The sequence below is a fragment of the Eulemur rufifrons genome, chromosome 3 (genome assembly GCF_041146395.1).
Source record: "Eulemur rufifrons isolate Redbay chromosome 3, OSU_ERuf_1, whole genome shotgun sequence".
In the NCBI taxonomy this organism is placed as follows: Eukaryota; Metazoa; Chordata; class Mammalia; order Primates; family Lemuridae; genus Eulemur; species Eulemur rufifrons.
In genome coordinates, this window is record NC_090985.1 from 86,630,017 (window position 1) to 86,646,438 (window position 16,422).

The 16,422-nt window shown below is 38.1% G+C and overlaps 1 protein-coding gene across 1 annotated transcript in view; it reads left to right on the top strand.

Moving 5' to 3' along the window:
- Nucleotides 1–16,422, top strand: part of CPA6 (carboxypeptidase A6) — a 265,046-nt gene that overhangs the window by 188,437 nt on the left and 60,187 nt on the right. Inside the window, exons 4-6 of the mRNA XM_069466420.1 lie at nucleotides 45–159; nucleotides 2,093–2,194; nucleotides 4,307–4,411. Coding sequence (XP_069322521.1) covers nucleotides 45–159; nucleotides 2,093–2,194; nucleotides 4,307–4,411 — 322 coding nt within the window. The remainder of the gene's footprint in view (nucleotides 1–44; nucleotides 160–2,092; nucleotides 2,195–4,306; nucleotides 4,412–16,422) is intronic.

Consider the following 16,422-nt stretch of genomic DNA (forward strand, 5'->3'; position numbering starts at 1 on the left):
TTATCTCAATTTCCTTTTCATCACATCTATCATTTCAAATCCAGGATCCTCATAGAAGATCTCCAGAAAGCACTGGAAAGGGGAAGCAGCTCACAAACCCAGAGAAGTCGAAGGTCCCTTCCTGGATATAATTATGAAGTGTATCACTCCTTAGAAGAAGTATGTAATCAAAGAAGCTTTTATTGCTTTTTTTTTTTTACAAGTGCATCTTTATCGTTTAGTTCTAAAGATTGATGGAGAAGCATAAAGACAGAGAAGGGGCTACGTGAAGAGTATGTACGTACAGCCGTCGTATGGCCTGGGCACCTCAGTTCATGTATCTCTTCCGTTAAGTCTTTTACTGCTCTATAAGAACTAGCAAAATAATTTGAATTTCACCTGCTTTACCTAACCCTCCCCTACGAAGGACATGGGAAGTGCAATGGGAGAGTGAGGTAATGTTGTTATAATAACAGTCACAATGGCCTGAACTAAAAAGCCGTGGAGAGTAAAGCAAGTCAGTGTTTGAAGGCAGTGATTTGGCCGAGGGGTAGAGAGGACTTTGACACTTGCCCCCACACCCTCTGCATGGTCGAGACCTCCCAAAGGCCAAGCTCTGTGTGTGGCACCTCTGCACTCTGAATATGCTGTTATCTATTCGACCTGGAAAACTCACAGTCCCCTCCTCCGTTACTGTTCACCTGGACAACTTGTTATTCTTCAAATTTTAGCTGAAACAAGAAGTTAGCTGTATCGACTCTCCCAGGCTGGATCAGACTCCTCCCTCCACCCCCCACCCCCACCCCCATGTACTACCTGCCCCCACAGCACACGAATGTGATACCTATCACAGTTTTGAATTATGTAATTGTATGATTATTTGATTAATGCCTTTTTCTCCTAATAAGTTGCAAGTTCCATGCAGGCAGGCCATTTCTTTCTGGTTCACCACTATATCCCCAGTGGCAGGAAAATAGAGATCTTCAAATAGATAATTGTTGACAGAATGAATGAATGAATACATACATACATATGTACATTTTCCATGCTTCCCCTGTACTGGACAAAGGAACACCAGACATAAAATTAATGAGATCCTGTTCTAAAGAGTATTTTGTATTGTCTTGATGACAACTCTCTTCTCAAAATTATTTCCACATATTTCATGTCTCAACACACATTTTAAAAGCTTGAAGTAAGAAGCAATGGAAAGGTTTTAGATAACTTGGCACACAAAAGTACTGTTAACATGCACTAGAAAAAAGTCAAATTTTAAAAATATAATATAGATATACATATACATGTGAGAGATATATATATATATCTTGCACATCAGATTAAATAAGAATAGAAATAAAAGAAAACATGAGTACTTTCCAAAATGTATTTTATATATTTTTTTTAGCACAGACCCTTTTATATCATGGAACAGTGAAACACTTTGGTGTTATTTCTTTACTCCTTACGGGGCTTTTAAAGTCAGAAATGAAACACCTTATTCATCCATCTTAAATATACCTTCTCCAGATGACAGATAAGTGTGTGTGAATGGATCAATGCAAATGTATCACTATCTCTGGTGAAATTATTCAGAGTATGCCCTCCAATGTGCGGCTCGGTAGAATAACCTTTAAATGCAAAAGATAATGCCTTTTTCTTAGCATCTTCTGTTCAGTGGCAAATTATAATATATGGAACTTTAAGAAACACTTTCAGGTAGTTTGGGCAGTTTTCCTAAAGTTGATTTATTTCTTTTCCTCTTAAATACTTGTGAGAAAATGGAAATAAATTTTGTTTCAAGAAGAAACCAGAACACATCAATTAATTTTTTTTTTAACTCTACCATTAGGTATTAGTGATAAATGGTAGGAGAAGGTATGCTTTAAAGCAGGGACAACACATGCATCATATGCTACTACCCAGAAAGGCAGAAAATGTAATTTTAAGTGGTCAGAGAAAATTAAAAATAGAAAATTGGTTTTTTGTTCAATTTTGTACTCCATGTGTGCTCTTTGAATTCTGAGACCTACCGTTGTCTTTTTATTACCTTTGTTCTCTAAAAGCTCCGTCATTGTGAGAGAGTCTGACATGGTTGTTATTTATTTGCTCTTAGATTCAAAATTGGATGCATCATCTGAATAAAACTCATTCAGGCCTCATTCACATGTTCTCTATTGGAAGATCATATGAAGGAAGAACTCTTTTTATTTTAAAGGTAAAAATAAGAAATTGTGAACTAAATAGAAAATATTCACCATACACTCATCATTTTCAACTTTGATGTACAGGAGAGATAAATGATCTGTCATAGACTCTTACATTTAACATCATCTGATAATTTACAAAATATTTTCCCATAGGTTTTTGAACCATGTTTAATTTTTTTCCAATTGACTATTCTAGAGAATACTGTTCCTAACATATTTAGAGTCGTCGATGCAAATTATTTGTGAGTTGGTGCTACTTAAGATGAACCAGTGCAAAACTATATAAATGTGTAAGAAGACATGCATTATTCCCATCCTTTGATCCTACATTCTCCTCTAGCTACTAACTTATAGTTCCCCATCCTGTCTTAGCCCAACTTCTAAAAAGATTCACCTGTAGCGGCCATCTCTACTTTCTCACTTCCCGTTCCAACTTTGACTGCCCAGACTTTGCCCCAACACGCCTCTGAAACTTCTCTAAGTTCAGCGATGACTCCTAGTTGACCTTCCTCCTGTCTCTGGCCATTCCGGTCTCGTTCACTGGCTCCTCTTGCCCTGTCCTTTCCGTAGGGTCTGCTGATCAATCCCCAGGACTATCCTCAGCTCTGCTTTCATACCAGAAACCCTCTCTAGATGGGCACATCTGTGCCACAGTTTCAACGATCATCCCAGACCTTTGTAGCCAGTGGGGTCCACTCTCTGGAGCCTTAAATTCATCCATCATTGCCTACTTGGCATTCTCATCTGTGTATTCACAAAAGCACCTCAGACTCAGAATGGCACCTCTCTCCTCCCAGTTCAGAAACATGAGCATCATCCTAAATTCCTCTCTTTTATTTTAACCATTCACTTTAAATTTATCGCCAAAAGCTGATAATTCTTTCCACTAAATATGTTTTGAGTCTGTCCCAATCTCTTCTCTTACCCTCACTACTGTTGCCCTGACTTCTCTCTGTATCTGTTCTCCCTGGACTATTGCAGCAGTGGCCTCTTCCTGAGCTTCCTCGGAGCCTCCATCCTCAACCTTGTCATCTCTAATCCACCTTCCATGCTGCTGTCGGTGTGAGCTCTCTAACACAACTGTGCATTGACACACGTACACAGAAAGCCTCTCGTGGAATACAGGAGGAAGGCTCCTCTCTCTTATATGGTACCCAGGGACTTCCATGTCCAGCTTCATCTGTCATGCCTCCCTCAGATGGCAGAAGCAGTTTCTCAAATATGATGTGCTCAGATTCTCTTCCAAGCTTGAGATGCCTTCCTCTAACTTGGCTGCCAGACATGCTGCAAGTCTTGCTCAAGTACTCCGGCTCTCTTCTTCTGAGAAATTTTCTTTCATTCTCTAGGAAAATTCAACATAACACTCTATGTTCCCACAGTAACTTACAGATATTCACATCATAATAGTTGATGGATTGCTTACACGTCTGCCCTCCCTACTGGGGTGTAAATTTCTTGTCTTTCCATCTTTCAGTCTCCAGTACCGAGCACACTGTCTGACATTAGAAAGAATTTCCTGAAATATTAGTTGAGTGAATTAATGAATAGATGAAAACTAGATCCCCTATGAATATAATATCAAGAGCTACCTATTGATTACTGGGTTAGAAACTAGGTTAAAAATAATATAGATAGTAGGGTTGTAAAGAAAAATCTGTCCCTTGATTCTACAAATCAAGTTGTTTTATGTTTCCATTTTGTGGTGCAATAAAGTTAGAATTTATCCACCTATAAAACATAGCTATTTCTTTAAGAAATATTCCTTGGGTTAAAGAGAGAGAGAGAAAAGCAGGGGGGAGGGGGAAAATTTAGCTTTTTACTTAACAGTCACGTACTATTAATATATTAAAATGGAGAAGAAATCCTTCCTACTTTAGGGATTTCCCTTTTCCTTTTGTATTTTCTATTTCTTTTATTATAAATTAGGGGAATAATTTTATTATTTCTGCATAAACAAGCCTGGACTTCTGAAGTAGATAAGAAATCTCTTTATCTTTTTTATACATTTCCTAATGAACAAAACTAGTGAAGAATTATGCTGGAAGCTTATCAAATTATGCTGGTCAGTGAATCCAAAAATAAAAGGCTGAGTTGGTTACTGTGAATACTCTTGTTTTCAGCTGGGCAGAAGATCACGACCTTACAAAAGAGCTGTCTGGATAGACTGCGGTATTCATGCCAGAGAATGGATCGGTCCTGCCTTTTGTCAGTGGTTTGTAAAAGAAGTAAGTTAAACCTTTTACACAATGTCCATTTCAGCCTACTGGAACACAGGAACACAGTGCTTCCGTGTGTTTTTATTCGGCTCCAGGAACAAAGCAAGATTTTAAAGCCAGTGATACCTGATTGAATGATGCTAGAGCCTTGATTTTGTGGGCTGCTTTCATGTTTACGAACACCTCACACAACCCGGGCTCAGATTCTCCTAACCTCCGCCCTTGGAAGTGGGAATTGACAGTCCTTATTACAGAGAAAGAATCTGAGGTTCAGAGGCTTTATGAATTTGTGACAAATTAGGAACCAACTATAGCAGTGGGTAGATGGCAAACAACTAAAAATCCAAGTCATGGTGTTCCAGAGCAATTTCTTTTATGATATTCAGTTCTGTATCACCTGCCTGTCTCCCTCAAAATGATCTCACTTATGCTATAACAATGAAGAGGTGAACAGTGATTGCATTGTGGCCTCCTGCTATAGGTCTGTAATTCAGATGCCAAAAGACCTTCAGCATCTGTGGATTTAATATCCTCAGTTTCAGTTATTTTTCAGTAACCCTAATAGTTGATGACTCTGATTTCTCATTTTCTGAACACTTGGTTTGAATCATGAGTCCTCTGAGCTAGTGTACTGAGTGGGTCCCTATCCCAAGAGTGGGCCAAACTTTGGGGCCAACACTTTAATATGTTCTAATATTTTTCTATTCATTGTCAAGTATATTACATACTTTTACTTTCATGAGTTGTTTTTTTAACCTTGACTTATGGTTTTAAAAAAAAAAAAATTCTTAAAAAGAAACCAACCACTAGTAATGAAAGTGAAAAAAATCTAAGGAAAGGATATGTCTTAGCCAGAAAATAACCCTACAAATTTCTTTAGTCCTGCACTTACAGAAAACTACTAAGAAAACAAAGGATATTTAAATATATCAGTTATTTAATATATTTCACTGTGTTTTGGGAGAAATTATGTACCCTATAGTAGAATTTGTGGACTTTGAGGACTTAGAAAATATACATCATGAATGTCAAGAATGTACTAAATTTACAAAATCTGTCTCTCAGTCACTACTAAGCTCACAAGAAAATCCTTAATTTTATAATTATTATGTAATACAATTTTCTAACTATTCCTACTCAGTTTATTGAGTAATTCACATTCTCTTAAAACACTGTTTCATCTTGTTAGGACAAATGCAAAAGCTAATAAGAAATTAATTCTATTACCTTGTATCAAATGTCTAATGTATACATAGCAATATATTATTTGCTGTTTTAATATTTGGGGGAAAAAAAGAAAAGAAAGAAAATGGTTAAGTGTGGAACATCTATTGTTTATGGCACTGTGTATTGCTGAAGGAGGTAAGAATGTATCTCCCAAATATTCCAGCCACAATGTTACCTCATCACACTTTGCAATATGTGCAGCTTCTACTTTACAATATTTAAACCTACCTTGTTTATGTGGTTACTGGTAGGGAGTGAATTCATAAGCAGGTAGAGAAAGATTTCTTAACACAAAGATTAGGAGACAAAGAAGTAAAATATTTATTTTTCTTTTTCAGAGAAAGAGAGGGAGGTAGGGAGAGGGAAGGGAAAGAGAGAGAGAGAGAAAAGAGAGAATAGAAAGAGAAAAAGAGAGAGGAGGAAGAGGGAGAGGCCGCGACAGATGAAGAAAGAAAGGAAGTGCTGGGCAGCTGAGGAAAAGCAGCTTGGTGTTTTTAAAGGGTAAAAAGGACTTTTTTTCCTTTGCTGCAGACTGATAATAAGAGCGGCTAGCAGCCGTCTTTCCTTCCTTTTTTTCTTTCCTCTGTGAGGCTGGCTTATCAGGGTCCTGGAAATGTGGTACTGGCAGGAACTGAGGCAGAGAGCTTGCACACTGTTGTCTGCTTAGGGCTCTTCAAGGCTGTGAAAACAAACTCTCGAATAAGACAATTTTAATCTTAAAGACAATGAGTTGAGTCCCAGGTGGCTGGTCAGACCAAAGGGCAATTGTGTTATGATTTTTTTCTTCAAAGGGGCAATTATATGCTGTGAGTTTGTTCCTTTTACTTCTCTGTTTGATAGAAAACAGAAGAAAGAGAAACTTTCTCTGTTAGCTGTTTTATTTACAAGGCTATCCTTTCAGTTACCATCAGTCTTATTCCTGCACCAACTCCCAGGGAAGACTCTGTCCATCTTGTTCACTTCCAAATCCCCAACATGTAGAACAACTCTTGACTCTTAATAGATCTTCAAATATTTGTTAGCGAATGGGAATGAGAATTCAATGGTAATGATTTGTGAAGACTTGTCAAATCATCTCACAGGGTATGGATGGTACCACCTGGATTTTTGCAGTGCACAACCTGTACAGACATGTACAGCAGCCCTGTAATCTAAACTAAACTAAACTAAAATTCCAAGGAAGAGAAGGACACAATGTAGCCACGGGAAAAGGAAGAGGCATGTACAATGACCATCAACTAAGGGCAGTTGATTTTGGAGCAAGAACAAGAAGCATCAATTAATATTAGGCTCCATTTCCACAAAGATGAGTAAGGAAAAACTTCCCTCCCCACCCTCCTCCCTCCTGTGCCAGGCCATCTTCACATGCCCAGATGAGTCAGGCCATTCCTGTGCGTCTGCTACCCTCTCCGCACCTCTTTCTCTCTCACCAGTCACGAAAGGCACTCGCCTCTCCACTTTACCACTTGCGTTTCCCATATGAGTAAAGCAGCAACCAGAAATGGCAAAAAGGAGGCCTACGGATCACTCACCCCAATGTCTTTGTGGGAGCATTCTGGCTGCCAGCATATGACAGCCATGCGGCAGCAGTGGCAGGAAAGGTCAATATTTACATATTGCATGCTTGTAAAAAAACAACGTTTTCATCTTTCTGCAAACCCCTATTTCCATTAACGGTAGTAGTGGGGACAGGGAGAATGGGGTTGTCAGGGAGTTAAATAACCTTACATCTGCCAAGTCTCTTTCACATTAACTTGGTCCCTTTGTTAAATCCTCAGCCTTCCAGGGGTGGCTGATCCAGGAGGGGCTCCAGGCAGCACCCCCTTCCACAGGGTCACCTCCCCTCTCACCACAGAAGTCCCAGGACTGGCTCCTGGGCTCTGAACTCATCTAATTTCTACATCCCCTCTGGAAGCATCATGGAACCTCTGCCTCCCAGGAGCCTAAGAGACTCCAGAATGCTGTGTCCAGCCCTTTCTCTGCTGATGCATGCCAGCTATCCTCTGTTGGCACATGAGAATCACATGAGGTGATATCCTCCCAGAGAGACACATGGTCAACAGGACTGAGGTCCCTTTTTCTTTTCTTTTTTTTTTTTTTTTTCCACATTTTTTCCCCCTTGTCAGTAGTTTCTATCATCTCTTGACTTTCTTGGAGTTTCAGCCACAGGCGGCATCAAAAGCAGAAAGTCTGGTTCCTGCTGTTTCTTTCTCTCTTTCTTGGGTGCTTTTACCCAAAACTCAACAACTTAAAACAACAAACATGTATTATCTCAGTTTCTGTGGGTCAGCAATCCAGGTGCAGCTTAGCTGGATGCCTCTGACTGAGGGTCTTTCACGAGGCTACAGTCAAGATGTCAGCTGGAGCCCCAGGGATGAGGACATGTGGCTTGAGTGGGATAGGATGTTCCCAAGCTCATGCACATGGCTGTTGGTGGGCCTCGCTGGCTGTGGGCCAGAGACATCACTTCATTGCCACATAGGTCTCTCCCTAGGGCAACTCAAAACATGGCACCTGGCTTTCGTCAGAGGAGGTGAGGGAGAGAACAAAAGAGAACAGGCCCAGATGAAAACCACAGTTTTTTTGCAACCTAATCTGAGAAGTGACTTTCTATCACTTTTGCCATATTCTGTCCGTTGGAAGTGAATCACCAGGTCTAGCCCATACTCAGGGGGAAGAGATTACACAGGGCACAAATACCAAAAGGCAGGAGTCATGGGGGACCACCTTAGAGGCTGCCTGTCACACGTTGGTAGGACTTTCCCTGTAGCCACCACTGTAATATTTGTGTCCTTACTCAAATAGGAACTGGAAGAAAATGCATCAGCCCTTCGGGGATCCTGATGGAGAAGCAGATTGCATAGGGGTTACATGCACACAGTCAGAAGTCAGACAGCCCTGGACTGGAATGTCAGTTCTGCTACTTACTAGCTGTGGCATCTTGGTGGCAAGTCACTTAACCTCTCTGAGCCTCAGCAAAATGAGGGTAATAATAGCGTGTGACACATCGGGTTACTGGGAGGACTAAATAATACACAGAAAAGATTTAATGGAGTGTGTGGCATATAATAAGCACTTAATAAAATCAACTCATTACTGTTAGTGTCAGCAATTTGGTATTTTTAGATAAGAAACATAAAGAGAACAATTAGAAAATCAGCAAGTATATAACAGAACTCAACAACATTGTCAACCAATAGGATCTAAGAGGATTCACCCAACAACAGCAGAATACACATTCTTCTCAAGTGCCTATGGAACATATACTAAGATAAATCATATCCTGGGCCAAAAACCAGATCTCAACAAATGTAAAAAAAATTAAAGTATGTTCTCTAACCACAATGAAATCAAACTAGAAATTGACAGCAAAAAGATAACAGAAAAATCTTCAAACACTTGGAAATTAAACACACTTCTAAATGATCCATGAGTCAAAGATTAAATTTCAAGGGATATCAAAAAATACATTCGAACCAGGTGAAAATGAAAATACAACATATCAGCTGGGAGTGGTGGCTTCACACCTGTAATCCTAGCACTTTGGGAGGCTGAGGCAGGAGGATTGCTTGAGCTCAGGAGTTTGAGACCAGCCTGAGCATGAGCAAGACCCTGTCTCAAAAAAAAAAAAAAAAAGAAAGAAAGAAAGAAAAGAAAAGAAAATATAACATATCAAAATGTGTGGGGTATGGCTAAAGCAATGCTGACAGGAAAATTTATAGCACTAAATGCAAACAAGCATCACATGTGCTCACCAGAAAATTGGTTTCCCTGATCATCACCTAAATACACATCTGGGAACGACACCAATCGGATATCAGACTGAGGTGGGGGATGGGGGAGGGGATGGGGGTATGCCTACACAATGAGTGCATTGCGCACCATTTGGGGAATGGTAACATTTGAAGGTGCTGACTCGGGAAGGGGGGGTGGGGAAGGGAGGGATATATACCTGCATGATGGGTGCAACGCGCACTATCTGGGGAACAGACACGCCTGGAGCTCTGACTTGGGGGGAAAGGCGGTACATGGGCAACGTATGTAACCTGCAATTCTGTATCCCCCGTAACAATAAGATGAAATAAAAAAAAAAAAAAAAAGAAGAAGAAAAGAAAAGATGAAAGGTCTCAAAATGATAATGTAAGTTCTTCCCTCGAGGAAGAAAAAGAATTAGAAAATAAACCCTAAGCAAGCAGAAGGAAGGAAATAATATAAATAAGAACAGAAATCAATGAACTTAAAAATGGAAAATCTTAGGAGAAAATCAATAAAACAAAGAGCTGGTTCATTTAAAAGATAAATAAAATTGACAAAGATCTAGCAGGAGAGACAAAAAAAAGACAGAGGATGCAAATTACCAATATCAAGAATGAAACGGATTATTGCTATAAAACCTGCAATAATAGCAAAAGAATATCAAGGGAATAGTATGAATAACACATATAAATTTTACAACTTAGACAAAATGAACGAATTATAGTTATTGAAAACACAAACTGTTACAACTCATGTATTATGAAATAGATAATTTGAATATCCCTATAAATATTAAGAATATTGAATTTATGATTTTTAAATTCCCCCAAAAGGAATCTTAAGGCCTGGAAGGTTTCACTGGAGAATTCTACCAAATGTTTAAAGAAGAATGAACACCAATTCAATCCCTTTCAGAAAATAGAAGATGAGGGAACACTTCCAATTCATTTTATGAAGCCTGACACCAAACCAGACAGAGACGTGAAAAGGAAACTCAGACCAATATCTTTCTTAAAAATGATGTAGAAATCCTTAACAAAATACTAGCAAATAGAATTTAGCAATCTATAGAAAGAATTAAACACCAGGACCAATAAACCAAATGAGATTTATTTCAGGGATGCCAGCCCAGTTCAATACGCAAAAGTTAATCAATGTAATCCACTGTATTAAAAGCCAAGGAAGAAAAATTATATGATCTTATCAATTGATGCAGATGAAGCATTTGACAAAATTCAACACACATTCATGATCAAAACTCATAAAATGGAAATAGATGAGAACTTCTTCAACTTTTTTACAAATATCTACAAAAACCTACAGCAAACATTATCATTAACAGTAGACAACTGAATGCTTTCTCCCTAAAATCAGGAACAAGGCAAGAATGTCCATTCTCAGCACTCTTAAGTGACATTGACATAGTGCTGGAAGTCCTAGCCAGTGCAGTCAGACAAAAAAAGGAAATAAAAAGCATACAGATTGAAAAGGAATAAATAAAATTATCCCTGTTTGCAGAAGACATGATTGTCTATATAGAAGATCCCAAGCAATCTGCAGAAAAATTCTGTAGAACCAGTGAATCCAGCGAGGTCACAGGATACAAGATAAACACACAAAATCAATTGTATTTCTATGTAATAGTAATGAACACATGGATGCTGAAATTTTAAAAATACAATATCATATACAATCACTCCAAAAAAGTAAAATACTTAGCTATAAATCTAACAAAACAAATACAGGACTTACATGCTGAAAACTACAAAATGCTGATGAAATAAAGAAAATCTAAGTAAGTAGAGAGGCTTAGCATATTCATGGGTTAGAAGACTCACTAGAGTAAAGATGGTAATTCTCCCAAATTGATACATAGATTTAACACAATTCCTATCAAAATTCCAGCAAATTTTTTTGTAGATATGGACAAGATTAGTCTAAAAGTTATATGGAAATTCAAAGAAAGTAGGAGAGCTAAAACTATTTTGAAAAAGAAGAATGAAGAGGGAGGGCGGATTCATACTACCCAATGTCAAGAATATCATATACCTACAATAACTAAGAGTTTGTGGTATTGGTACAGGGACAGACACAGATAAATGGAACAGATAGAGAACCTAGAAATAGATCCATGTAAATATTTCCAGCAGATTTTTGACAAAGATGCAAAAGCAATTCAGTGAAGGAAAGACAGCCTTTTCAACAAATGGTGCAAGAGCCATTGGATATCCATAGGCAAAAAAAAAAAAAAATGAGCCTCAACCTAAAGTCTAGATCTAGACCTTATATAAAAACTAACTCAAAATGGATCATGAATTTAAATGTAAAATTGTAAATCTATAAAATTTTTAGGGAGAAAAAGCATGAGAGAAAATCTTCAGGATCTAAAGCTAGGGCAAAGCATTCTTAGATTTGACACCAAAAGCATGCTTCATATAAAGAAAGGTCAATAAATTAATTGTACCTTATCAAACTTAATCAAAATTCAAAACCATTGCCTGTGAAAAACCTTGTTAAGAGGATGAAAAAGATAAGCTATAGACCAGGAGAAAATGTATGTGAACCACATATCTAATAAAAGACACATATTTGGAATATATAAACTCAAAACTTTACTTAAAAAAGCAAGCAATCCTGTTAGAAAATGGACAAAAGACACGAAGAGACATTTCACCAAAGTGTATATATACAGATGGCAAAGAGGCACAGGCAAAAAGATGTCATTAGGGATATTCAAATTAGAGCCACAATGAGCTGTCACTCACTACACACCTATCAGAATGGCTAAAATTAGTTATATATAAATAAATATATAAATATAGGTAGATCTATACATATTTGGGTATATATCACCAAGTGCCAGGGAAGATGCAGGAAACCAGGTCACTTGTACATTGCAGGTGGGAATGCAAAACGGTAAAGCTATTCTTGAAAAATTGTTGGCAGTCTCTTTTAGCATACAACTACCATGTGACCCAGTAATTGTACTCCTGGCATTTATCCCAGAAAAATTAAAACTTATGTTCACTCAAAAACCTATGCACAAATGTTTATAGCAGCTTTATTTATAATAGCCAAAAACTGGAAACAACCCAGGTACCCATCAACAGGCAAATGGTTAAATAAACTGTAGTACATCCAGACCATAGAAAACTACTCAACAGTAAAAAGAAACCAACTATTGATTCACACAACAACCTGGATAAGTCTCTAGAGAATTATGCTGCGTGAAAAAGCCAATCCCAAACAGATGCCTACTGTATTATTTCATTGATATGTTATTCTTGAAATGACAGAATTATGGGAATAGAGAACAGATTAGTGGTTGCTCAGGGCTAAGGAAGGGGTGGAGGTCGGAGGAGGTGGTTGTGGCTATAAAAATGCAACACGAAGGATCCTCGTGGTGATGGAAATGTTGTGTATCTTCACTGCATCCATGCCAACACCCTGATTGTGATGTTATGCTACAGTTTTGAAAGAGGTTACCACTGGGGGAAAATGGGTAAAGGGTACATGGTATCTCTTTGTATTACTTCTTGTAATTACATGTGGATCTACATTTATCCAAAATAAAAAGTTCATTGTAAAAATAATAGCCAGGCTCCATACCCCTGGTTTCTGTTCTCTTTGGAACCTAGAGAACCATCTCTTACCTAGAGAAACTGAGGCAATTTCATCCCTGCTCTTACTTCCCTGCTGTATAATCCTCATCGCTGGCCCTGACTCTCTCTGCCATGGAAACCAGGAGTATCAAGACATGGCTCTGGCTTCACATGTTCATCTCTTCTTCACCCAGCATGACTGTCCCATGCCATGCTCTGAGAGCCACTTCCAGTTCTGCCCCCATTCCAGTTTAGCAGATTGATCCATGGATGTCTATTTTGGAAACACAAAGTTCAGAAAACAATGATATGGAAGCAAACTACCAGGAATAAATGACGGGTAAGATGGGCTTGATTATTTTATTTTGAAAAATGCTTAAATGAATTCATTTTCTCAACAAATATTTGAGAGTTGCTAGTTGGTAGGCATTTTTAAAATGCAAATATACCACAAACAAAACTTGTGGGCTTTAGTCTTTTAAATTGATGATCATTGGATTATGTTGAAAAATATAGAGCCATCACTTTTCTAATTTCAATACTTGCTACCTCTTTTTATTTCCTAATATTCACATATCATACATTTTTTATATCTTGTAAGCAGGTACACTTGGATTGCAAAATCTTTCTCTTGTTGAATGCTTGCTTATTCTAGGTTAGAAGCACCATCACTGTTGTTGTATCATATTAATGGTACCATGGGGTTTTGATGGGAGAGCAGGAAGAGGATCATTGACATGATGAACTTACTTCTGAAATGTGTGCTACAGATGCTCCACCATAAAACTAAAAAGGAGCTTTAAGAAATACTCCCTTTCGGCAATAAGGTTTCCTTAAATTTGTCACGGACCAAGAGAGATGATACAACCCTACATTCACAAAAGAAAGAAAACTAGAGTAGATACATAGAGAAGTAAACAGAGATAAATATGCAGAATTTTGAGGTTTCCTTTCTGCAAAGGTAAGCAGATACTATTTACAGGACAGTAAGAGACTTAAACCTGAGAATGGACAGAGCGCAGGGGACAAAGAACATAGACAACAAGTAGACACTTATGAAGAGGGACACTAACAAAACTTAAAAGCAATGGACTTAAAAATTAAAAGTAAAGGAAACTACCAAGTTAAAAATAGGGTTTAAAACAGTTTGGCTATTCCTCAAAAAGTTAACCATAGAGTTGCCATATAACCCAAAAATTCCACTCCTGTGTGTATACTTATGTACATACCCCAGAGAACTGAAAACATATATCTGCACAGAAACTTGCAAATGAAGGTTCATAGCAGTGTTATAATAGCCAAAAAGTGTCCATCAACTGATGAATACATATTTTTCAATGTGGTATGCACATATCCATACAATAGAATATTATTCAGCCATAAAAGGAATGAAGTACCCATACCAGCCACAACACTTATGAACCTTGAAAACATTATGCTAAATGAAATAAGGCACAGACACAAAAGGTCACATATGTATCATTCCATTTACATGAAATGCCCAAAATAGGTAAATCCAAAGAAATAGGAAGTAGATTAGTGGTTGCCAGGGGATTGGGGAAGACGGAAATTGGGACTATTACCAGGCTCTTTTTGGGGTGATGGAAATGTTCTAGAATTAGATAGTGATGATGGTTGTGCAACACTGCAAATATACTAAAAACCACTGAACTGCACACTGTAAAATGATGAGTTTTATGTTATATCTCAGTAAAAAAGAAGTGAAGTACTGATACATGCTACAACATCAATGAACCTTAAAAACATGCTAAATGAAAGAAGTCAGTCACAAAAGATCGTGTACAAACTGATTCGATATTATGCAATGTCCAAAATAGGTGAATTTATACAAACAGAAAGTAGATTAGTGGTTGCCTGTGGCCAGGGAAGATGAAAGTGTTGGGGGATTGATAAAGGTATGAGGTCTCTTTTTTGCATGATGAAAACATTATAAAATTATAGTAGTAATGGTTGCCCAGCTCTGTAAATATACTAAAAACCACTGAATTGTACATTTTAAAAGAATAGATTATAAGGTGTGTGAATTATAGCCTCAAAAAGCTGTTATTTTAAAAATTAGGATTAAGTACAGCTTCCTTAGAAGACAGCTGTATTAATCAGTTCAACAAATTCTTGTTGATCGCTACATTTTCAACACTCTGCTTGAGTTATGGGGGTTAGCAGAAGCATAAGTCATGGTCCCTGCACTTAAGGACTCTACATTCTATTTGAGGAAAATCTTTATGTTCAGGAAAACACATAAAATAATGTGTCTTTGGAGGCTAAATTATACTGATGATAGTATCTGAAAGAATTAAGGAATCAGAAAAAGCCATGAAGACTTGGAAAAGACAAGCTTTATAGAAGCTTTGTAGAAGAAGTGAGTCTCAAGTTAGGCCTTGACTGAGAAGTTGGAATTTCATCAGGGAAACAAAAGTGTTCCAAGAAAGAGAAAGGACGAATGTGGGAGTAGATGTGGTGTGTGCGTGATTGTAGATTAGCAAGATGACAGCCTATAGTCTGTGTGAGCAGATTCTAATACAATATGAAAGTGACTGAAGAATTGTAATAAGCCTTAGAAGCCAAGTAGAGTTTGGTCCAATAAAGTATTAATAAAATGAGAAAACACTGATAAATAGTGAAAACCGCATGTCATTGTCAGGGTGTTTAAAGATGAAAGGCAGTGATATGTGGATGAAAGGAAGAAGGAAAAGCCCAGAGTGAGTGCAACCAGCTAGAAGTTTTGGGGGCAGAAATCTACACATGGGCAAGAGTGGATGTAGAAATGGAAGGTAAAGAAAGCATGTAAGAAGGTTCAAAGGGGAAAAAAAATCACTTATTCATTCATTCTTCCAAATGCTTATTAAGCACTTCTTTTTATGTGAAGGCAGCATAGTAAGTCCTGTCATGGCACCAGTACTGTGTACTATAGGGCACAAGACACCCACCCTTTCCTCAATGCATTTACCATTCTCCTGGGTGGATGTGACACACACAGAGGAAGGCACGAGTGGAGGAAGTCTTTAGGAATGGAGGATTGGCTTGATGTGAGAATGAAAGAGGAGGGTGGGTCAGAGATGATAAGATAGATACCCAAGACAGCGATGGTGTTGTTGAAGTGTTGGTAGTACCGTTACTTTGAAGGGAAGCACCCAAAGCACCCAAAGCAGGGGAAATCATTGATTTATTCAACAAGTAATTATTAAGTGTTTACCATGCACCAGACCAGGCACTGTTAGGGCACTGTGAATAGTAGAGGAGAGGGACAATCAAAAACTGTGCTGTCATGCAACTTGAGTCTCACGACCAGAAAGAATGACATGCTCTCCGATGAAAGGGGAGAGACAGAGCAAGCAGCCAAATGAATGAATACCTGGTTCACAGGCCTAATTTGGGCAGCAGACAACCAGGAGTAAATTCCAGTGGTTTTGCCCA